General features: G+C 38.8%; 1 protein-coding gene across 3 annotated transcripts in view; it reads left to right on the top strand.

Moving 5' to 3' along the window:
* Positions 1–2,211: 2,211 nt before the first annotated feature.
* Positions 2,212–23,641, top strand: part of NUP107 (nucleoporin 107) — a 31,669-nt gene continuing 10,239 nt past the window's right edge. For 2 of the 3 annotated variants that reach the window (XM_082308142.1, XM_082308140.1), the window contains exons 1-15: positions 2,212–2,282; positions 3,082–3,167; positions 4,918–5,007; positions 9,352–9,467; positions 11,384–11,519; positions 12,054–12,157; positions 14,040–14,167; positions 14,497–14,545; positions 15,771–15,842; positions 16,419–16,507; positions 17,429–17,507; positions 18,505–18,618; positions 20,780–20,870; positions 22,033–22,109; positions 22,648–22,707. In XM_082308142.1, the coding sequence (XP_082164268.1) occupies positions 2,275–2,282; positions 3,082–3,167; positions 4,918–5,007; positions 9,352–9,467; positions 11,384–11,519; positions 12,054–12,157; positions 14,040–14,167; positions 14,497–14,545; positions 15,771–15,842; positions 16,419–16,507; positions 17,429–17,507; positions 18,505–18,618; positions 20,780–20,870; positions 22,033–22,109; positions 22,648–22,707 (1,299 nt within the window). In that variant the 5' untranslated portion in view covers positions 2,212–2,274. Of the gene's footprint in view, positions 2,283–2,436; positions 2,481–3,081; positions 3,168–4,917; positions 5,008–9,351; positions 9,468–11,383; positions 11,520–12,053; positions 12,158–14,039; positions 14,168–14,496; positions 14,546–15,770; positions 15,843–16,418; positions 16,508–17,428; positions 17,508–18,504; positions 18,619–20,779; positions 20,871–22,032; positions 22,110–22,647; positions 22,708–23,641 lie in introns of those variants that run through there. The other variant, XM_082308141.1, reaches the window with a different exon arrangement.

Here is a 23,641-nt window from a genome sequence, read left to right as displayed (position 1 = left end):
TTAATTTTAATCTAGTATATCCTGAACTTTAACCTAGTAGATCCTGTAAACCTCGCTAACTTCACAGAAAGCTAGTAGGGAGCAGAGGAATCCTAGGCGTTGGCGATAAACACACCATGTTTCTGCGTTAGTCGTGCTAGCTGCTGAGTTGTCTTTGCTTGTCCTGCCTCTTAAGTATGGAGCGTTACTATCCCTTGTGATACTCTGACAACATGGCTGGAGTTAGGATCAGTGTTGATGCAAATATGTGAAACTTAAGATGGATTTATAATTTTTAACTATAAATTCAGAGTCCTTTATATCACTGCCTGAAAAATTTGCATTCCCTTCTGCTTCTTGGAAGTGTAAGATGCTTGCATGACACTTTTAGGTTTTTTTCTCCTTTTTTTTTTTTCCTTCTTTCCCTCTCGCTAGATAAATATGAAGTGGGACAGTAGTCAAAAAATACTGCCTGAAAACACACCTCCAGGTTTTTGCCCTGTTTCCCCCTCCTTGCCCCCGTCCTGGAGCCAACTTGAAGCCTCAAAGGTGCTTCCCCAGCCTGCACTTAAAGAGGCTGTATATGCTATGACAAGTTCTCTTAAGGGCCCCAAATCTTTTGTATTCTTTTACAGGCTGGTTTGGTTTGGGTTTGGTGTTTTGTTTTGTTGGTTTTTTTTAAGGAATGCATGCTGCTCTCTTAATTTCTCTTCAGCCTTCTTTCTTTTGCTTTGTTGTCATCTGTCATTGCTTTGAATGAACTTGAGGCAGCATGCAAAGGAAGCATTTTCTCTGACATCATTACATCCCTCACTTGTTTACACTTTCCTGCCCTGAGAAAGGGCTAGACTGAGAGCTTGAGCTGTTGGCGAAGAATTGCACCAGAATTAATTTGTGCATTGCTCTGTTTGAATTTCCCACTGCACTACAGAGGCAATAATGCTACACTGTTTTGTGAGAATGTGTTGAGAAGTAAATTCTATTAAATATGTAGTACTGAATTAGGATATATACTTCCTTTAACATTCTTTTAGTTTTCTGCCATAACAAAGGTTGCTGCCTTCACTTGTGCTTTCGTGATAGTCTATATGATAGAAGGGCAACTTTTTTTTTTTTTAAATCCAAAACTACATTTCTTGACTAATCTACTCTCTAAGGGTCTTCTGCTTGCTTGTGTTCTTGCATACCCGATCTTCATCAGGCTTCTCGGCTTTCCTCTTCCCGCGAAGCCTTCCGAGGTTAGGCTCTCCAGCAGCTTCAGGGAGCCACCAAGGTTGGGTGCCGCGGCGTTTCATCAGCACCTTAAGCAAGCCGTGGGACTTCGGGTGGTGTTTTGCAGTTCTGCTCCCTTTTGCAGCTGTTTTCAGATGCATCCCTCTGTATGAGGAATTTAAGTGCCTCATTTGCTCAAAGTACCCCTTGGTAGCTGTAGCCCCAAATGCACCCCAGTGTATTTGCAAGCATTTTTCAGAACTTACCTGTCTACGCTAAAAATGCAGTTAGGACGCTTTTCCTTGTACTAGAGCACAAGTAAATGAACTAGTCAGTGGTACGGTCATTTGTACTGATAGAGTGGTATCAGTGTTTTCCTGTAGTTAAAATTATGAATCCATTTTGGGAGGAAAAGGAGAGGCAATGTCGTAACTTCTGTCAGTTTGCCCAGGGAGGTACGGGCTGAGCGATCCTGGTGGTGGTTACTACCTTACCTCTTGGTGCCAGCAGTCCGAGTTACACCGGGACAAATGGGAAAGGAAAAGAAATAAGCACAAGTTTGTCATCTTCTGACAGAAACAGCCTCATCTTGACGAAGCAAAGGCTGGGAGGCACGAAAACAGAAAGAGAAGAAAAAAAAGAAAAAATTTTGAGTATTGGGTTACTTCCTCTCTGTGGAATGAGATAACCTGAACAGCATTTGAAACATTTAAACTTTTTTTTTTTTTTTTTTTAAGCTTTGTCGCTTAATCCGGGATCCTTCGGCCTAAGGAGAGCAGCCTTTGCCCGGCGGCAACTGCCGCCCGGACAGAGGAGGGCAGGGCAGGCCGTTACCCCCTCACCACCGCCACGGCCTGGCTCGCCTCAGCACGGCCGCTCGCCGGGGCCGAGCTGCCGCCGGGGCTCGGGGCCCGGGGCGCGTCCCGGCCCAGGCCAGGCTACCGGTGCCCGGCGCGGCGCAGGCGCAGCGCGGCGGCCCCGCCTTGGGCGGGCGGAAGCTCTCCCTTCTCCTTCCGGGCGGCGGGCCGGCGCTGGCGGAGGCGGGAAGGCTGGAGCCCGGGCTGCGCCGGGCCGGAGGCCGCCATGGAGAGGTGGGAGGCGCGGGGAGGGGGCGGCGGCCGGGGCCGGCGGGGCGTCCCGGGGAGCGCGGCCCCCCCGCGGGTGTGGTGTGGTGTGGTGGGACGGGACACGTCCCCCTGAGGCGGCGGCGGGGAGCGGTGCGCTCGCAGCGCGGGCTGGAAAAGGCAGCGAAGCTGGAGCAGCGGCTGAGGGGCACCGAAGGCTTTTAGGTCACCCGAGAGCTTTAAATCTGTTTGACTTCTTCTGGAATAAATTTATCGGCTGAACGGTTGTTCATTACGGAGGAATCATTGAGCCTTTGCACCTTTGCAGGGTGCTCCACGGGCAGGCCCGCTTGGGCAGTCACGGCTGCGGCCTTCACAGTCCACCTGTAGCTTCTCCTTTGCGTTTTAGCAACTGTTAACGGTTTTTTCCCCACCTGCAAGACACGTGAACTTGCTCAATCTGCAGTGATTTTGTGTATCTGAAGAAAAAAAATCGTGAAATCATGTCATTCTTTCAATTGAATTTTTCAGTTCAAAATTGAATTTCAGACTGTGGCATCTCTTACTGGCTTTTTTTAACAAGAAAATGTTTGTAGTGGTGCAGGAGGAACAAAGTGTGGTTTTTCAGACAAACTCATTTTCCCGAGCTGATGAGCAATACTAGGTGATCTGTAGAGGAAACTGGACATCACTACTAGAATTGGAAATGACTTAGGCTTTGTTTAAGTTTCCCAGTTGTGGAGTTTCTTGAAGCAACAGAATAATCTTGTTGTATGTTCTGCTTGGATTCACTTGCTTACTTTGTGTCTATGTTGCTGTTCTCTAGAAATGGTTTTGGAGACATGCCATCCCCCCGTGATGCAGAGATGGCCAGACCTGGACGAAAACAAAGCTCTCAGAAAAGAGTTTCTAGTATCCTTTTTCTGTAAAAACTTTTTATCTTTTCTTTAATCATTGCTTGCCGTGCTCACAGGGTGTGTGTATTTTTACCACTGCTTTGATTTTAAGCATGTTGAGAGTAGTTTTCAAATATACAGCAAGTTACTCTTTGTTTTATACCTATTTAAAGTGAGGAATGTATGAATATAATGTGAAATTGTTATCTGATTTATGGGGTGTTCTCCAGTCAAAATTTTGCTATTGAACTGTCTCATGTTTTCCCCTTCTGTAGTCTGTTTTCTGTATGGTATTTTCATGCATTAAGAAGGAGAAAAGTTCAAAAACAAAACTATGATTGCAATATCTAGAAGCTAGTAGGGAGGGATATTAATGACTGACTGAAAGTGTGACTAGGAAATCCGGATGAGTTTCATTTAGAAAAATAGTGCGTTTTCAGCAACATGGTACATTACTTGGCCTTTACAGAAGAACTTAGGGATAAGCCAAAAGATGCAGTTCTTGGCCTTTTCACAGAATAGTACTTTCACTGAATGGAATTTTCTCTCTCCCCTTCTTTTCCCCCTATTGTAGTCTCAAACCATGTCAAAGCCGTTGTAGTGATGGCTCAGAAGATTATTTGCTAGACTTCAGGGGAAGTAAGAGATTGTCAAAATGGTTGTATAGTCAATTCTTGACTATATTTAGATTATTTCGGTTGTGGGTTAAATTATGATTGCGGGGATGTTGCATTGCCTATCTCCTAAACTTGTACCATCACATTGGTGTAGCATGGCATTTCACAGTTTTTCATGGGCTTATGAACTCAGATTGATGTCAGCCCAGAGAGCTGTGAGCCACAGGTGACTCCATCCTTGAGTTTTTGAAAAAACAAAGTTTTCCTCACTCCATTATATCTTAATTTTATGGTTTTATGGTCTTTTGCATGTGTTGTGTTATCAGAGTATTGCGATTATTTAGCGTATCTTAGCTTTCCATCCACAATAATAGCAAGAGGAGTGCACAGACATAGATTTAAATTTCCACAGAATTATTTTCCCCCACTTATTTACAATGAGAAAAAAATACCGTGTAATTTGACAGCTAGTATAATGGTATTTTTCTGGTTGTGATGGCAAAGGAATCCAGTACATTTGCTTGCCCTTCTGTTTTTTGCAAGCAGAGTAAAACTAGTGAGATATCGGCCCTGGTTATATTGTCCCTAAGACTCATGATGGTCTTGGACACTGATATAACATAGGATACTGAAACGTTTATACAACTACTTCTTCGTAAACCACACCTAGAGCACTGAACCTAGTTGCTGACAGGAAGAAGCAACGTAGAGCAACAGAGACTTTTTGTTAAAGCCATCAGCATCCTGGAAATGAGAGAGAGAGAAAATTTGTTTAAATGCATTCAGTCTCAGATTTTCTTGTTGTGGTTTATGTAGCATAAAGCAGCTCCTCATGGGGAAAAAGTATTCTCTTTGATCTGAGCAATTATGAGGAGTGAGGAGTCCCAGACCTGTTGTGCTCAGGTTTCTGAACTTTACTCTGCAGTGTCCCTTTTAGCCTTCTAGCTTTTAAGCTTCTGGTGAAACATTTTGTGACCTAACTCAGGCTTATGAATGGGACTTTCTGCTTTAGTCTGAAAGACAAGATGTGTAATCTTCATAATACTTGAGCTACAGCAAAATATTTTTCCTTTCCGAGTACTCAAAGTCGTTTTGAATAGAGCCAAAAGCATGTTTAGGAGAGTGTTTCTTAACTTGTTTATTAATCAGTTCTTGCATCCCTGGACGACACTATTGGAAACATGACGCCCAGAGGCCAGTTGATTTCCCGAACTCCTAGTTCATTGCTTCGCCAGCCAGGTAAGACTGCTTTCTTTCTTTAGTATTTAGTTAAAGGCATAATACGCTTGGACTTCATATTTGCTAGCAATTCATAAGGAGAAAGACATGGATGCACTGTAGTGGGTTCAGTGAAGGGCCGCAAAGTCAATTAGGGGATTGGAGCATCTGACATGTGAGGAGAGGCTGAGAAGAGCTGGGATTGTTTAGCCTGGGAAAGAGAAGGCTTGGGGGGATCTTGTCAATGTATATAAATACCTGATGGGAGGGAATAAAAAGGCAGCCAGGCTCTGCTTGGTGGTGCCCAGTGAAAAGACAAGAGGCAGTAGGCACAACAGGATATACAGGGAATTCTGTTTAAACATAAGAAAAAACTTTTTTACTGTAAGGGTGATTGAACGCTAGAACAGGTTGCCCAGGCGGTCTGTGGAGTCTCCATCCTTGGAGATAACCAAAGCTGGCTGGACAAGGTCCTGAGCAACCTTTTCTAGTTGACACTGCTTTGGGCAGGGGGGTTAGAACAGATGATCTCCAGAGGTTCCTTCCAACCTCAACTACTTGGTGATGTTGTGGTTCTGAAGTTAAACACATTTATAAATATGGAAAAAAACACCTAGTAGCAGTCAACATATATGTTCATATGTTATGTATTTATGCAATTGCTGAATGCCAATGGATTTTTGCCTTTCAGTTTTTAGAGGGTGTTTGAACTTCATTTTCTTTGTTTGGCACAAGAGTATGTCCAGTATCATTTCAGTTTCTCTCAAGTACCACAATGAAACTGATTCTTGCCTTACTAGTAAGCAATCTAATTTGTTGTGTTTACTTCTTTTTCACATCCTTCATTCGGTTTTGCAGTAGCTTTTAATTCTTCAGGATTGTCTGTTGTGTAATGTCTCTTCAGGTATTTTTCCATCCTTGTTTTTGTAGCAGGTTAGTTCTCTTGCTGACCTTTCTACCAGGTGTATTTATTGGTTGCATCAGTAAATGATTTCCCTCTCCACTAGCAGGAGAAGCAATTAGACAGTACACCTCACAGAAAGGCTGTGGAACCACACATGGTGGCTAGGGTCAGGTTGTCCTGAAACCTCCCAGTCTCAACTCCCGTGTTCTGCCTCAGCTGACCCATATTAGGAGTGTGTTGCGGGTTATTCCCAAACTGGCACTGGTGCAAAGATATCACGTTCCAGAGAGACTGATTCTTCATGATTTCTCAGGATTCCTGGCAAGTTCTGTGTAGCCCCTGCTTATTCTCATTTAGTGTAATATCTAGTGGCTTCTGTTTTGGCGGCCAGCAGCAAAGATAAATGCTGTTAGCATCAGCTTTCTTCTCAAGCACAAGCTGCTTGTGTGTCAGCATTGACAGCTCTCGCAGTGAAACTGCAAATTGTTCTTAGTGTTAACTTAAACATACTGTGAAAAGGTCTGTAATCCTCTTAGAGCCTCCCTCACTAGTTGTGGCTGAAATAAAGAAACATGCCCATTCCTCACGTTTCCATGTCATCACCAGGGCTTACCTCCCTTTTCCTTGTTACAGTCTTCTCCTGTAGTCTATTTTGTCATCATTCAGTCACTTATATAAAGGATTCCTCTTTTTCGTCATCATCTAGCCAGTGTGTTTTCCAGCAAGCTCCAAGAGGATGGTTGCACCCTCTGCTGCTTCATATCCTCCTTTCAGGACTGCTTCAAGATGGGTGCTGTGTTAGTTGTTTTAAAGAGAGAAGCGTTGTGTGTCACACTGTGATGGTCAGAGAGCACTTCAAAATCAAGTAGCTCTTTTCGAACTTTTATCTTCAAATTAGAACATGTGTATACCATCCCAACCATTGTCTGTCTTCAGTGAAGATCTTTATTTCGGTTAGCATGTTAATCTAACAGCTTGCTGTGATTTTGTCACTATGAAGTTTCTGTTTTATCTGTTTTCAGAAAGTTCAACAGTACAGAATTTCAGTAAGAGGTAAGAGTTTGCTTGTGCAGCAGCTGCTCTGCAAAAATATAGAGAGTTGATATCAGGTGAAAGTAGAGATTGCAGATGCAAAATACTCTGATCAAGAAGGTTTAATGTTGAGCAATTCTGTTAATTTGTATGGCTGGTCATCATAGAGGTGTTACATCAGGAAATGTAACTAGACAGCATATACTCTGTAAACCTATCATCTATTTTTTAACAGACTTCAGGAGGAGACTTTCTGGCTTCTGAATAATGATTCTCTCTGCAAACTTCCCTAAACACAGCTGACAATTATCCACATGTGTGGCTATGATTTGTGATAAACTTTCTTCAAACAGCATTATGAGTGGACAGGCAGTCCTTACAAAAGGTTTGCTATTTGACGTTCCTGCACTATTTAATCCAAAGACTTCTGCGCTTCTTCATTACAACCCTGTGTTTCTCCGTGGCATCCTGTCTTTCTTCTGTTTAACCCTTGCTGCTGCACTGTACAGATTTTCTAAGAGTCGCAAGTGTCATCTGCTGCATAGGCTAGAGCTACTTCTCTTTCAAACTGTCTGACGATTCTGCAACAAACAAAGCATCAGCATTTTCACTTCTGTTTCTGTTCCCATTGTACAGTCTCATTCCTAGAGTGGAACATTTAAAGTGTTCTTGTGAAGGGCATCCATTCTCTCCTCTCCTGGGGACAAGTTTTTTGCTTCCTCTGATGTCAGTTGCTCCTAATTGTGGATTTGGGGGTATTAGAAACTGTATTTGAGGATTATTCAATATAATTCTTTTTTGCCACCCTGTAAATTCCTACCCTTTGAGTGCATTGTATCATATGGGTAGCAGGGTTTATAGTGATTATTTTCTGGTACCATGGAGGAGAGGAGAATGATGACCCATTAACAATTTAAGTGCTTTGATCTGCAACTTCGGAGTCAGACCGTTAATGTTAGTAGCCATAATTCTAGTTCCACAGACTGGGAATTGATTTGTCTCTTTGATCGTCAGTATGTCTGACTTTCACGTCTCAAGAGTTTAGGGAAAATCTATTTTTGGTGATTCAAGGTATGTGTTAATACAAGCGCATAAACCTTGGGACAGAAACCTTTGGTTCTTCAGCTTTCTAGACCCGTGTGAAATTGACGCATGGAAAACCAAATCTGCCTATTGATACAAAGCCTTCTAGGGTCCCTGTACCCGTTTGCAATGCCCTTGCCACCTTATAATTTGAGGGTGTCAGAGATCTGACGAGATACACTCTTGCAGTCTTCAGGACGAGTCTGATGGAGACCCTGGGCGTGCTCTTATTTTGTGGTTATATGCTGCTGCAGGCATCTTTGATGCCTCTGATTCCAGCAGTCCTCAAGTCCAAAAGGAAATGTTAATGATCTCGATGCTGACTGAAGCTATCTTGGTATCAAGAACTGCTGCTGAGGGCTGTACAAGCACTTCTGTCTCCAAATTTGCTAACAAAACTTTGGGATTGTGTGTCATTCCCTCTTTGCAGCTGCTGACGCAGCTCCTGATCTGGCTGTCACTGTGTTGATGCAACCAATGTTTTTAGATTACTTTCCAGGCTGTTTGTGGTCGATAAGAGGACCCAAGCAGCTACTGTCTCGGTGCAGATTCTGTGGTCTTTGGGCTGTATGACGGTCTGTTGTGGTGAAGCACCCTGTTGTCATAGGATGGAGCATTTACCGTCTTGCAAAGCAGTGTCTCCATTTTTAACACGGGTCAGATATTCCTGGGAACATGCAGGAGTATCTGGAGCAGATGTAGTGTTTGGCAGAGCAGACTTGTTGCCTTTTGCTTTAAGGGTTTGGAGACCAATTTCCAAGGAGTGACTGGAGATTTATTGCTATTTATGCTCATGGTGTGAGCGTACCAATGAACTCTTTAGTAACCAAAGGTGCGTCACACATTCGGTGCGTGTGTACACTTGCGTTCAACATGGCTTCAGACTTCTCTCTGCAATGCTGCTGCACTTGAGGAAGAACTGAAATGACAATAGATACACTTTGTTTTTATGTTTATACATGCCCTACTTGGAAAACTAGGGCTTGAGTATGCTCCAGACTTGGTTAACAGGGTGTTTGTATAACTCTGGTGTAACTAGATGTGTAGACTATTAAGTTCCATTATTGATAGTTAACCTCCTTATTTCTAAGTGTTGTTGGGCCTAAGACTTGTTTCTCTTTTATAATTGTCATTTGTGGGTTTGGTACAAGCCTTCTGATGGAAGGAAAATAAAGATGGACAGGAGCAAGTTACTTCTTCATCAGGTTGGTTTGTCTGTTTCTTCTGTGACCAAGCAGGATTTCATAAATACTTCAATCTCTGTTAAGACTTCCTTTGGAGCTCCTTGATGGAGCATAGTGGCCCTAAATACTACTTCTTTTCAGAAAACGCTCTCTCTCTTTCAGTTACTGCATTAAATCGAAGCTCCATGAAGCCATCAGATATGTCTGCCATCCTGGGAACCGGAGGAAAATCTCCTCTTCTTCTACCAACTCCTGGACTTTTTGGCAATCTGTCAATGGTAAGATAGTTAGAGCACCTTTTCCTCTTTTGTTCCTGTGAAACTTATAAGAAACTGCAAGTTTACAGTGTTTCAGTGTTGTTTGCACCAAGGACAAACTGTGGGTGGTACAAGTTTGCTGTTACTACTGTTGCTGCTTGCTACTAGTATCATTTATTACTGTGGTGTTCTTTGAGATGATGCAGTGAGGGATAAGAGAGGGGTTTAAGGCCTTGCTAAATAGGCCATGTGTGTTAAGCTAGTCCTTATAACATCAGCTTGTGACTACAAAAATCTTGACTTTGCTTGTTTACAAATTCTTCAAAGACAATTGTTCTGTGTCAGCAAGTTAAACCTTCAGAATTTTTCTTATTTTGTCACTCTTCAGTATTAGGCTTCACTTGGATGTTAAACTTTGGACTTCAAAGAACAAGCTCTTCTGATGACTTTTCAGATGACGTTAATTATCTTCTACTGTAATGTCTTTGGAAAAACACTGATTAAAAAAGTTATCAGTAGGGACATCTGAAGTATTTTATCTCCATTTGTTTTTAAATTAACTCAAGCCAAGTTAAGATGTCTTTCTGTATGTGCATTTTAATTCATTCTTCCTTCTAGTTGTTTCCATAGTTTGTTGCAGCCCATTTGTTTCTTTAAATTTTCAGGTTCTGAAAATTTAGTTGATCAATGTGTATACAGCTCTTAGGAGTGACACTTTTCCTCTGATTCAGAGCCTCTTGTCATTCTGTAACCAGTGTTTTGTGAGTGGAGTACACTTTAGATTAGCATTTAGTGCTTTGACTAATCCAGTTTAGATTATCGGGGGAAACTTGGGACTAGACAAAGGCTTTCACAGGAGAGTGACGGAAAAAGGACTTAAAATTGTGTCTTGCGGAAATTTACTTGCTGGGAGATAAGAACACTCATCAGCCCTTTTTGTATTTCCCACAGAGTCCTGATACGATTTTATTGGAACTGAGTTTCTGGTTATTTTTACTCTGCAGTTGGAGTGCTATAGCACTATAGGGTAGAAACTGGGGCATAACAGGAAGAATAACAGGTATCTGTCCACAGTTTTTGGATATGCTGGAGAGACTGCTACAGCAATGTCATCTGGTTCCTTGTTTGTACTTGTTTGGGTGGGACCATTTTAAGAGTCTGGAAAAAAAATCAGCCAGTGGCACATCTTTAGGTCTTTGTATAGCATTAATTGCTGCTGAGAAAGCAATTGCTGTCATGGAAACAGCTATAGGAAGTTGTCCTGTCAGTGCAGTATATGTACAGTCTATTTTCTGTCTTGGCCATTTTGCTGCTCTGATGTCAGATATGTTATCAAATACCTCCCCTGAAATATCCCTCAAAAAGTATAGATGTGTCTTTATTTCCCACTTTAATATTCTGATACTTGCTACTATTTTAAACATATATTGCTTCATTCGATCAAATGGTTTTGAGCAATTCACCAAGAAGGTTGAAAGACTGTGGTAAATGGTTCTGATTAAAATTTTAACTATTTTGTTTAGCTTTTCACAGCTGCTTTACAACTTAGTCAATGTTATTCCGTCATTTTTTACTTTGAATGACAAAATACTAAGTAAACATTTAGCGTAATAGAATATGAAAGTTTAGAGTGATTTATTTGTTTTAAGATGAAAAGTGATACATGGTGTTTTAAAGTAGGTCTTATTAGATTAGCTTCTACTTTAGTTATTTCCTGAAAAAGACATCAAGAATTTCCTTTTTCCAGATTAAAATTTATCTTTTCAGAGCTGTTCGTTAAAGGCATAGTTGCACCTTATCTAAAGGCAGTTACTTCACTATTAATTCTTAGAATTGCTCTGTTTATACCATTTATATAGAATGAAAAAACTTGGAGCTAGGGTTATAATAGTCTGAGATTGCTATTTATTTTCCTTATGTCCTTTTTATGCTTTTAGTTTGATGAAAGTAGCTGGACAATGGCACTCTCACCTCAGCAGACGGGAATGTTTGTAAATCTGGACATGTCCAATATGACAGAAGATGTCACTATGAGTGCTGTACTGTTGCGTGAGGATGATCCTGGGGAAGCTGGTGAGACAATCTGAAGTTTTCATAATAATTGACTACATTTTTTATTTATAGGATATAAATATATATGTTCTTTTTTTTCCTGTATTATTTTGATGAGATATTTCTTCTTCAAAAAGAGTCTAGTTTAAAAAGTTCAGAAAGTTAGCTCTTCCAGTTACTGGTGTTTTGAGAGTTTGTGTCTTCTGTGGAAACTGATGTCACAAATGGGGTGCTCTGGTGATGTAAGATGCAAACTGGATTAGTTTTGTGGAGATATGCAAAGGAGTTTGTTGCTAAAACTTTCTGAGATGACATGTTTACAGCAAAAGTTTTATAATTATTTGACTTACCTCATAGTTTCTGTGTATCTTACTATCTTAGCTGATAAGTTCTTCTGACTTTATGGGCTATAAATAGTTCACATCATCATTGTCCTCATTTAGATTTACGAAAGACGAGATGCCTTGTCATCAGAAGGATTTTTTTTGTAACATGTTGAGGTTTTTTTACCAAGTTGTGTCTGACTAATATGGCTGTTTCTTAAATCTGTTCTAGCCACTATGAGCATGTACTCAGATTTTCTGCATTCCTTTCTGAAGCATACATCAACTACCATTTTTGATCTTGTGGATGAGTATGAAAGTATTTGTAACAGTCAGGTAAGTAGTTTGCTTGGTTTTTTATTTACTTTATTTTACAGTCCCTTCCTTAAGTAGTATTGCTGTTTTTCTTTAAGCTGAAGTCACAGTGCTTAACATAGATAATTTAAATCTTCCAGCTGGTTGCAGTCTTATGAGTCACTGAACACTAGCATTGAGTAGCATCTGTCTTTCCTCATACACTACTCTGGCACAGGAATACCCATTGTGTAGCTTGCTGGATACTAAAAATGTCATCTGGCTGCCATTCCACTGCAAGTGTCAAGTGACAATAAACATGAGCAGATGTATAGATTTTTAGTTAATGATAATAAGATGGATTGAAAAGTACTTATTTCTCTTGGGTATAAATAAATAAAATCATTGTCTTCTGATGCTTTAAGAGTTTTCTGCTATGTTGCTAACAAGCTGGCAGTAGAGGGCTCAATGTTAGATTTAAGGTGTCACTGTACTTTTAGACGCAGTTTTTTATTCGATTGGCTGTTGACTGACAGTTCAGGATCAGCAGGGACTGACAGTTTGAAAGGAACAAATTATGATGCTTTTGTCAATAAGTGTTGATCACAAAAGAGGGAGGTGGGCAGATAGTCTTTTTTTTTTAAGAGACTTCATGCCTGTTTCTATGTTAAGAAAATGTGTTCTTGGTAGAAGGTTGCTAGCCCTGTTTTGTGCAAATTTGTTTGTGGCGCTGAGTTGGAGAATGCTGAAACCTTTAATGAGGTGTGTACCACATTTGTGTTCCCAAGCGGGAAGCAGACAAGACAAGGAAAATAAATGTGAACTTGATTATTTTGTGAGATGGTTGAACTTCCAAGGTCTCTTCCATTCCTCCTGTTTGGGAATATGGATACCATCGACAAGATCATGGAATATAGAGTGGTTGGTTTAAGCCACCTGGAATTGTGGGGAGTTGATTGTATGTTGCCAAGGACCTACAAAAGTAGAGGGAAGGATACTACTCCAAGGATTGGCTTGGATGTTGCTGACAGGGCTTGGGATGGGGGTGGAGGGACATCCCTGAGCTCTTATGCTGCCTGTTAGCTGTACCCTGAGATCAGTCCGGTGGCTCCTAGCAGCCATGAACTCCTTTCACGCTTTCTGGGAGGTAATAGAAGGGAACAGAAGATCATGCTCCTCTCTTGCATTGTGATGGTACACTTCATTCTTTTCTCAAATCTGTTGCTCACCTCCCACTTGAAAACTGGTGAATATATTGATGCCTGACAAATTGGGTATTCCTAAAATGTAAGAGTTTGGGGCCATTCTTAGAAGTAGTAGGAGCTCTGGAACTAGCTACTGATGGAGAAGACTTTATTATCTAAGTTTTCTTCATAATAAATAAAGGAAAAGATAATATGATTTCTTTCTGGTGATACTGTAAATTATGTAGTAACCAACAGTTCGGGTTTCCTCATTTATCAGAGCTAGAAAGGAAAGGGTATCCTTCAGGCACTGATAAATACTGTCACAAATACCAGTAGGGCTGACTTTATGTTGGATATTGATGTATATGGAAACAAAGTTGGGGGGGTTTGGTGGTTTGGGTTTGGTTTTTGTTTTTTTTTTCTCAGTCATTGCCTTCTCTCCCTCCTAATCTTTTGGTGCTTTTTAATTGAGTAACATAAGCTGGTTTTATCCTTTGTACGGTGCCTTGCAAAACAAAGTTACTCTCTTGGTTTATGCCATCTAGGCTGTGTTAATATTATTTTTATTAATAATTAAGGTAATTTATGGTGTGGAGTAACATTTACCTATTTTGAAGAGATGATAATCAAACTAGGTTGTTAGGAGCATTGAGGATAATGAAAAGATTGCTGCAATGGCTTAGAAAAAAAATGCAATGATGAGCAATATTAACTATGTATAAATTTATTTACCTCAGGTGAATATATTAGGAAAAATAGTTTATCGGGCAACTCCTGGACAGCAAAAGTTTTCAAAAACTGCCAGTGTCTTGTGGCTTCTCAAGCAGGAAATGGTAACTTGGAGACTGTTGTCCTCGCTTTATAGGTAATTCCTTTGAAAAGCACGTTATGTTTTTGCACTGAGCTAACTTTCTTGGATATATTTTTTACATGTTTATAAATATATAGAGTGAAGCAATTCAGTACCTATTAATAATCTGTTTATGGAACTGGGTGCTGATATATATGTCTATTTATTACCTACTTACAGAAATGAAAGTTGTAAATGGGCCTATTCTTATTACTTTTGCAACTTCTAGTATTTTTTTAAAAGAACATTTTTGTAAAGGTATTTTTAAGGGCTTTCACTTACGCATTCTGCTGATTTTTCTCAGCTTTGTTTTAATCATTAAGGTTTTGCACTTTTATTTCTAGAGACAGAATACAGTCTGCACTGGAAGATGAAACGGCATTTGATATCACAGTAAGCTTGCACTTTTTTGGGTTTTTTTTTAAGCGATATAATAAGCTAAATAAACTAAATACAAGCTAAATGTTTGTGGTTTATGATCTCAATATTGCAGCCACTCAAAATTCAAAGGTGAAAGAATATAAACAAAAATGAGACTGATTTGATTATTATCAAGACAAATATTAAATTATTTCATTTATTTCAATTATTGTGAAAAGTGATTTTAAATATTCAGTTTTAACAGAAAATGCTAGTGTAAAAATATTACAAACTATATTTATTATTTCCTTAAGTATTCCACATATGCTTGGAAAATCCACTAGAAAGAACTATTTATTTCTTTTTAAAAGTTGCATCAGTAGTGGTAATGTTTCTGTAGGTCAGAGATAATTTTGCTTTGCCTAAAAGAAGAACATGTGGTCTCAAGCTGTCTAGCCTTTGCAATCCTGATTCCAATTTATCTCAAGAGAAATCCAAAGTTTTTAGCATTCTTGTTTCAGCTGTGGTCTTCTTGTCTATGTTGATACAGTACTTCCAGCCTTTGCTGCCAGAATATGCTTAGGAAGACAAAACAATAAGTAAAGTGACTCTGCCTTTGTAAAATATATGATTGCAGTTGCTTTTTTCTCAGTCATAAAATAGCTTCCTCTAGGATTCCCCCTGCTAAGTTGTCACTGCTAAACTAAACACTTGTGCCAAAAAACAGTCTCCTCCTACCCATGCTTTTTAGGAAAATGCATCTCCTGTTCTCTTTTTGTTGTGAGTCTAATGAAAGCTAAATTAATGCAGGAGAGCAGATAGAAGGATGAGGGTTCTGGGGTTGGGTTTTTTGGTTTGGTGGTTTTTGTTTTTTTCTTTTTCCACTTGTTCATGTTAGTGTGCATATGGTCTTGGAAAATGCCATCTTTTGTATGTGTACAGTAATAAATGGGATTTAGGAGAATATGAGTGTAGTCAGTGGAATCAATGGATCTACTATGTAGCATCTTTCTGTGGTCATACATTTGTGAATAATATTCTGAATCTCATTTTTACAGTTTTTGGTGTAACTGAATGTAAACAATAATCCAAATAAAACAAACGTATAGCACCATCCGTTTTTAACAAAGGGCTAGGGGAGAGGTAGCATACTGAGCTTGCAGAAAGTTTATGAGTTAGTATGTGTTCAGCTTGGTATTCATGGTTTTGTGGCAAGTTTTCTTTTCCATGAAGTAATAATCAGCTTTTTCTTAAATAGGTTTTAACTGCTAGTGAAAAGACGAATGTAGACAACTTGTTTCAGAAAGATTCACTTGTCCGACAAAGCCAGGTATGATGGAAAGTTTTTAAGATGAGAATGGAAATAGAGCACTAGACACTTAAATGTGTATAATACTAATGCTCTATGCACCTAATTAAGCTGTTTCTAATACTTACTTATTTCAATTCACTGAAGTGTGTTGTTCTTTGTATGCATAAAAATAATGCTCTTTAATTTCTAAAGATCAAAAATTTCTAATACTTATTTCTTTATATTTGCTGAAGCATGTTATTCTTTGTATGCGTAAAAATAATGCTCTCTGGTTTCTAAAGATCAGAAGTATTTTTCAGGTTAGCTTGGAGAGGGTGGAAGGCTGAGAGCTATTCCCATTTGGAGCATCTGTTACTGTTGATGGTGATCAATAAACTGCTAAGTAGCACTGTAGTAACTGCAGCATCTAGTGAGAAATAGAGATCAAGTGCCTAGACAACCTTCGTACTGGATACTTAAAATGACAGTGGAATAGTCTTCAGGATGTGTACGCCTTTGGTTACCGTGTAGATAATGAGTAGATCCAGAGGTGAGAGGAAAGCAGTTCAAATATTGTTACGTTTGTTTTAAAAATGCAATTTAATTTTATTCCAGCTGGTGGTAGACTGGCTAGAGAGCATTGCCAAGGATGAAATTGGGGACTTCTCCGATAATATTGAGTTTTATGCAAAATCTGTATATTGGTGAGTTCAGATGTTCTTTGATTGTATACGTGTTCCCATCAAGTGTAAGACTCACAGGCACAGACACAGAATCACTCTTAAAAAGAAGTGGATTTCTAAAGGTTGTTCAGTTCATTCACTAATTTTCTTTAAATTCTTAGATGTAAAAATTGAGATTTCCTACCTACCCACTGAAGTTATGTCTTCTCAAAAGTCACTGCTTTTGGGAGGCAAGGATAGAAGGAAAACCATCAAAGCGACTTAATTTAATCTTAACCTGGATGCAGATTTGGTTTTTTCATAATAAAGCACAATAAGAGACGGTCACCTGCTGGTCAGCCTGTTATTTACGCTGGATAAAACGATTTTTATTATGTGTTTCTCAGGTGGTCACTTCCTTGTCTGGCTTTAATTTTTGCCTGTTTAAGTTGTTGTGATCACTTTGTGTCATTGACCCTTCACCAGAAGCTGTTATTGTCATCTTTAATATCAATGATGGGTTTTACGACAGAGAAGACCAAAGCCTACCTTTGATTCTAGATGCCTAGAATAAACCTGCTTTTAGTGGCCAGTGAATACAGGCTTTTGGAATCACGCGTGCATCCCAAGTTGAAATTCTGTCCTACACTGACTTTATAGTGAATGCTAATGGGAAATTCTGCTCATGCAGAAACCAGTTCATAGTTAAATACATGAATGATTGAAATAATGGATGCTTTTGAAAGAAACCAAAGATACGTAAATTGATTCTAATATTGTACTTCTTGTGAAATGTTGCATTTTCACAACAGTAACACAATTCATTGATAAACCAACCAAACCAAGTGTGTCTCTTCTGTAACCATGTTCCACGTAACAAAAAATATCTTTCAATATTTGTGTCTTATTAAAAGATGCTTGCTAAAAAAACCATTTTTCTCAAAAACATTTCACTGCTTTCAGGGAGAACACACTACATATCCTGAAGCAGCGACAGTTAAGTACATACATTGGAAGTTCTCGAGCTCTGGTAACGGAGTTGGTAAGTATTATTTAAAAACAAGATTTGATTTCAAAATGGGTTAGAGAGCATATATGCTACTTTCACAGCCTTCCACCAATTTTTAGATAGTTGTATTATCCAAAAATACTTGTACTGTCTAAAACTTGCAAAACATTTAAGTTGGAAAAGATGAAAATTAGTACAGAAATTGTGCGGCAGGACACCTCTGGAGTTCCCTTTTGGGATATATGGACTTGTGTTTTCTTTCAGCAGTCACTTCCACCCCCCCACCCCCCATCGCAAGTACCTGTCGTCTATTTGGTGAAGTAAATGGCTTTATTAGTACTTTTTATGTCTGAAACAAACTCATGTTCCTAACCAGAAGAGCTTATAAAACTGTTTGGAAGCCCTTGCAGATAAGGGCGTGCTGTCTTTATACAGCGACTAGTAGAATGAAACCAAGTCCTAATGGGATTCCTTGAGAGCTACTATAGTAAAAGCTAATAGGAGGGAAGTCAAGGAAAGAAAGGATTGTCCCGTAGAAGGAGGTGATGAACTGTCTCAGTGACAGTGAAGCAGTCTTAGAAGACTAATTAAATTGGGGAGTGATCTGAGGTATTGATTGGCTTGAGAAAATCTGTTTGGATTAAATAGAAGCAAGTACAGCTGTTGTGAAAAGCCTTCTCAGTTAGAATGTGGAGGAGGAGAAACAGTCTGGTAGGTAGAGAGGCAGAAGGGGGGAAAGGGTGTTTGAAGGCGAGAAGAGCTCGAAGATGAGAAGTTTGGGGCAAAAAAACAAGGTGGTGGAGTAAATAAAGAAATTGCAATGGCTCCTTCTGATAGGAATAGTGACAGAAGATGAATAGAAGAAATGAGAGAGGAAAGACAGGGAAGTATCATGCTAGATATTAAGTGGGTTGTACAGATTGTTGTGCTAATGTGAAAAAGTGACTCCAAATTATAAAACAGGGCAGGAAATCATTGGAAGAAACAGACAGGCATTGTGTGGATGGATAGTGACTTTTCTTTCTTGCAGGATCCAGATGCTCCTATAAGACAGAAACTGCCACTTGACGATTTGGATCGAGAAGATGATGCAAGGTTATTGAAGTATCTCTTCACTCTCATCAGAGCAGGAATGACAGATGAGGTATGCTGCAGAAAGTTATAGTATCTTCTTGGTTAACTAGTTTAACTTATTTTAAATCTATATTGAAAACTGTATTAAAGCTGATGAAAAGCTGTGGACTAAAGTGCCTGTTTAGATTTGGCTTGTAGTGATTTAATTTCCAATTTATTATCAATACCAACAATGATGGACTGCTAAATTATTATTTTAACAAAATCTTGCATTTAGTTAAGTAACTTTGGGTGTAGAATGGATGTTATGGAAAAAAACATTGTATCTTTGGATTTTTTGGTTGTTTGACAATATTTTTTTACTGTAGTGGCTTGATGCTAAATACTGCCAGACAAACACACAGAATGTTTCAAAGAACTTCCTAATTGCATCTCTAATAATCGGTGGATTATCATACAGGCTTCCTTCTAGATACAGTAGAGTGGAATGCACTTGTAATTTTAAATAGAGAGAGAGGTTTGATGTATGCTTTCTTTAGAAATAGCATTAAATTAATCAAATTTTATTTGCTCTGCTCCTCTAACATTCCCTTGGGTATAAGATCAGAGTGGAGTTGAGGGAAAGAGTAGGGGCTTTTTTTTTACCTTATACAAACCATTGCAGTGGCACATTTGGAGGTGTGTCCCGGGACTGAGAACTCGGGACCAGCGCACAAGCTCCATAGGCTAGTACTGCCATCAGAAGTGTAGTTATTTACAGTGATTACTCTTATAAGTTAAAATAACTTTTCTTTCGTGCTTTCTACCTATTGTTTTCTTACCTTTATCGTTTGGCAAGGTCTTCAGCAGTGAAAACTCTGCTAGACTTTGAGTATTCTAGAAAGCACATTATTGTCCTCCATTAACTCTTTCACTGTAAGCCTGCTTGTTCCCCTACCTTAGAGAGAATATATGATGTGTATACTTTGTATTAATCCTTAGCTGAGTAACATCCAGGCAATTTCGGTCCTAAAGCTGTTTCGTATAACGATTCCCAGTTGAGAAGTGGCTTTCATGATTTAATCACATAAATACTTCTGTTGTGGTGTTGTCTAAAGGCCTCAGCTGGAAACTGATTCCCTTATTCTAGGCTCCATGTATACTTAATGACATTTGAGTGATGGGGGCGGGGGAAAGGGACTTGAGATTCTTGTGCCCCAGGCCTTAGACTTAGGAATATGGTTACTTGCTAGTATTCTGTTCCACTGCGGTGCACATCTATTCGTTTTCTGATAGTGTGGGCACATGAGCATGTTGCTGCAGGGCAATGTGAATATAAATCTGCAGCATCGGTCGTTCTGCAGTCGCTGCCATGACGGCCCTCCTGTCTGATAAGCGTGAAGTGGGTTATTCATTACTGAAAGACTAAGTTAAAATACTTTGAGTTTACTCTGAATTAAGAATGAACCTCTGTTCATTTACCATACAACAGGTAATACATAGCAGGTAAGCTAGAACAACTTGCTTTAAATTTACTGTTTGTCACCATTCCCAAAATGGCTGAATGTCTGCAGCCTTCCATTGCGAAAAGAACAGAATTTGGCTAAACAAACCAAGACTGCTTATTGCAATTTCTCTCACTGTTCATACTGTTTTGTCAGTCCCGGAATGGTACCAGTCGTCTGATAATCTTTAGCTGACTTTTTTTTTTTTTTTGTAGGGGTGTAGGATTGGAAGAATTGTAGGCAATCTTTTTTTGTACACTTTCTGTTCTACTTTCCAGGCTATTCAAAATAGCTTTGAATTAAACCTGTTTGTGCTAGTGCATAGACTATTGAATATCATTATGGGAAAGGTGGGATTGCTATTTTTAGAAGTGCCTGAGGGGTTTGGAAGGCTAAGTCAACTGGAAAAGTAGATGACTGCGTGAAGAGATGGATTATACATCTAAGCAACAAGACAACACCTTAAACTAAACTTATCAGCAGGATGCGTAACAGCTGTTCAAGCTAGCAAAGATGAGACTGTAGCATGTTTCTCACATAGCTATAAATACTGTCTGAAAAACTGAAATCTTTAGTGAAAAAAACACTGATGACATTTTATTTACTTTGAAATCTTTCAGCTGTTTTGAGTTTAAGGTTCTTTGTGCTTATTTTTTGCATAGTAGAATCTCTACACAATTTTTAAAGGAGAAGCTAGTGGTTTTCCTACCTTGAAGTCTGTTGCTGAGAAAATCCATTGTTTTTCAGGCACAGCGCTTATGCAAACGATGTGGTCAGGCCTGGAGAGCTGCAACTTTGGAAGGATGGAAATTGTATCATGATCCTAACATAAATGGAGGTATCTACTTCAAAGAGCATTTGAGACAGATGTAAAAATAGGGCAGAGGGCTTTCTCTTAATATCTGTCTGTGGCAAAGAAAAATAACTCTTTCATCTTAAGAGCCTTTTTTGTATCTGAAATATTTTACCATGTCTGTCAAATGTGTAAAAAACTAATATGAAATTATTTTAGTTGAAGGTTCACTGAATCCACTTAACATGCTGAAGTCACTTTCCTTTTGAAAATCAAGCATAATCACTAGGAAATAGATGTCTCAGAGTTCCGGACAGATTTTCTCCACTTCCATATAATATTTCAGTCTGTATTTTCTCAACATCTGACTTGTGCCACCTAGCAAACAACTTGTTGCTTACAGACTCAAAGTTGGACTCTGTATCCAGCTTCAGAAAGGTATAGTAGGACCAGAGTTCAGCAAGTGTAAATGCAGGAAAAATAGATGCTTTTGAAATATTTGAAAATTGTTAAATTGCCTTTCTCCTTGATTCTGGGGTTCCTTGCACACGGTCCTATTTATAGCACAGTACCTTTCTTCTCTTTATGCTCAGGACGTTGCAGGATTTAGCAAAGAATTTAAGAATGTGTCTAAGTGTTGTGCATAGCCGGGTCTGGAAGACATGATGCTTTCCTGCTTTTTAAATCATGATAGCCTGCTACTTTTATCTGCACGCTTCACCACTTAGCCTTGTTTTTTGTCCCAGTCTTGTTTTGAGCGTACCTACCTAGCCTGCTGTTATATGGGTTTTAATTCCACGATGCGTGCCCTCATGCAGATGCATGCAGAATAGCAGTACTGAAGCAGTGACATTTTTTAGAAGTTTGTATTCCTTAAGATATAAAAATTCCTTTTCTTCTTAACTTTGTGCTTTCCAAATGTAAACATTGTAGATATGCTACAGTCAAAAACATTATTTTCTTCAAAGCTAGATAGCAGCTAAGCTTTCAAAATACTGTAACTTTAAGATGTGCATTTACCAAACTTCCCAGAAAAGCCACCTTGCAGTCCAGTTGAAAGCATCAAAATGCTTTGGGAAGAGTTCCAAAGGGATTGAAATTGGGTTAATAACAGAAAATAGGCTTTACCTTGTTACTGGTTTCTCTCTCTCTCTTTTTTTTTTTTTTTAATTTTTTTTTTTTTTTTTAAATTATCCTTTGCATGAAGGAAAAGAGCTGGAGCCTGTTCAAGGGAATCCGTATAGGTGCATTTGGAAAATAAGTTGTTGGCGTATGGCTGAAGAGGTAAGATAATGCTGATTTGTTTGATATTAATATATAAATTCGAACTTTTCTGAACTCTGTAATATGATTTTTAAGTAAACCTACCCACTCGGTGTTTGCTGCCTATGGGATTTGCAATTAATGTTTCTAAGAGGACTCCTGAAATAACGTATTTATGTCTTGTAGTGAGAAATCTACGTAATCAGCACCAATTTTTCAGGCTTACAAAATGTCTGACTTTTTTTATTTGGTTGAAAGTGAAACTCCTGACACTAACTTTGACTTTCATCTTGACTTAATTGAATGGGAAAGGACAAGCGTTGCTTTCTTTCCAGGTCAATGTATATTTTTCAGATAAGTTACAAGGGGATGCTAGTGAAGGGGGAGTCACTTGCTGTTCTTATTTTGGCTCCTGATGCGTCCTGTGATTTTCTGGCTTTTCTTGGAAACTGTTAGAGGGAACATTTTGTAATGGGTTGATCTCTAATAAAATGTAAAGCGACTAGAAAACTTACGTGCTTTGTAATTAAAAGGGTTTTTTTTTTACTGTTTATTTTAGGAGCAGTTTAATAGATATGAGAGAGCAATCTATGCAGCACTGAGTGGAAACCTCAAACAGGTATGTCAGGCCTCCTAGTTAAGTGGTGTTTGGTAGTTGTGCATTTTCTTTATCATATGTGACAGTGATATCATCAGAAATACTGCAATTACTGGTTATTGTACTTTTAAAGATCTAGTAAACAGGACAATAGCAAGCATTGCTGCTTTAGTAGACATGTTCTTTGTAAGATTGACGTGCCTTAATTAAATAGACGATAGACTTTTCTTAGTATTATTCCTGCTGACTTTCAGTACAAACAGTTCTAGTGTTGTTGTTGTAGTTCTTTTCTAGTTTAGTATTATTTAAGGGCTTCTATAGTCACTTTCCTGCTCATGCACAGTATTCTTATAGACGAGTTGGTGTATCGAAAGATTATTCTGTAACTGAATTTCATTATCAGTAGGTTTTATACGCTGTACAATTCTCAATTTTATATTTAAGTAGTTCTCTCTTTTTATTAGCTTTAATCCTCCAGATGTTTTTGTGCTCTTCCACTCCTAACCAGTGATTTTTAATTTTTTTTTTTATTTTTAAGAACAATGAGGAACACTGCAGACTGTCATATAAGTTTCTTTGCTGTTATAGTAATCAGTGATAAGCTCCTACTTATGAGGAGCTTGATTTCCGCCCCCCCATCTTGGTATGATGTAGTAGAAATAAAGATAATTCAGAAAATAAAACAAGGGGGAATAGGGAATGTTTTCAGGTTTTATTCATTGAAATTTAAAATTAGCTCTTCTGCAGGAAAAAAAGGTATTGTAAAATTATACAGACTTACAGAACAGAAGATACTTACCTTCTTGTGACAGAGCAAAGAGACATTTAATGAAATCAAATTTCAGTAATTTCAGTAAAATTCAGTAATTTTAGAATTACTGTAAGAGAGAAGTGTTTCATGAAATGCAGTGTTTTCTCTGGAACTTGTCCTAGGGTTTCACTGCTGAAAAAGCCT

This window comes from Platalea leucorodia, assembly GCF_965183815.1.
Source record: "Platalea leucorodia genome assembly, chromosome: 4".
Taxonomy (NCBI): Eukaryota; Metazoa; Chordata; class Aves; order Pelecaniformes; family Threskiornithidae; genus Platalea; species Platalea leucorodia.
Note: the sequence above shows the minus strand (reverse complement) of the source record. Positions and strands in the feature narration are given on the sequence as shown.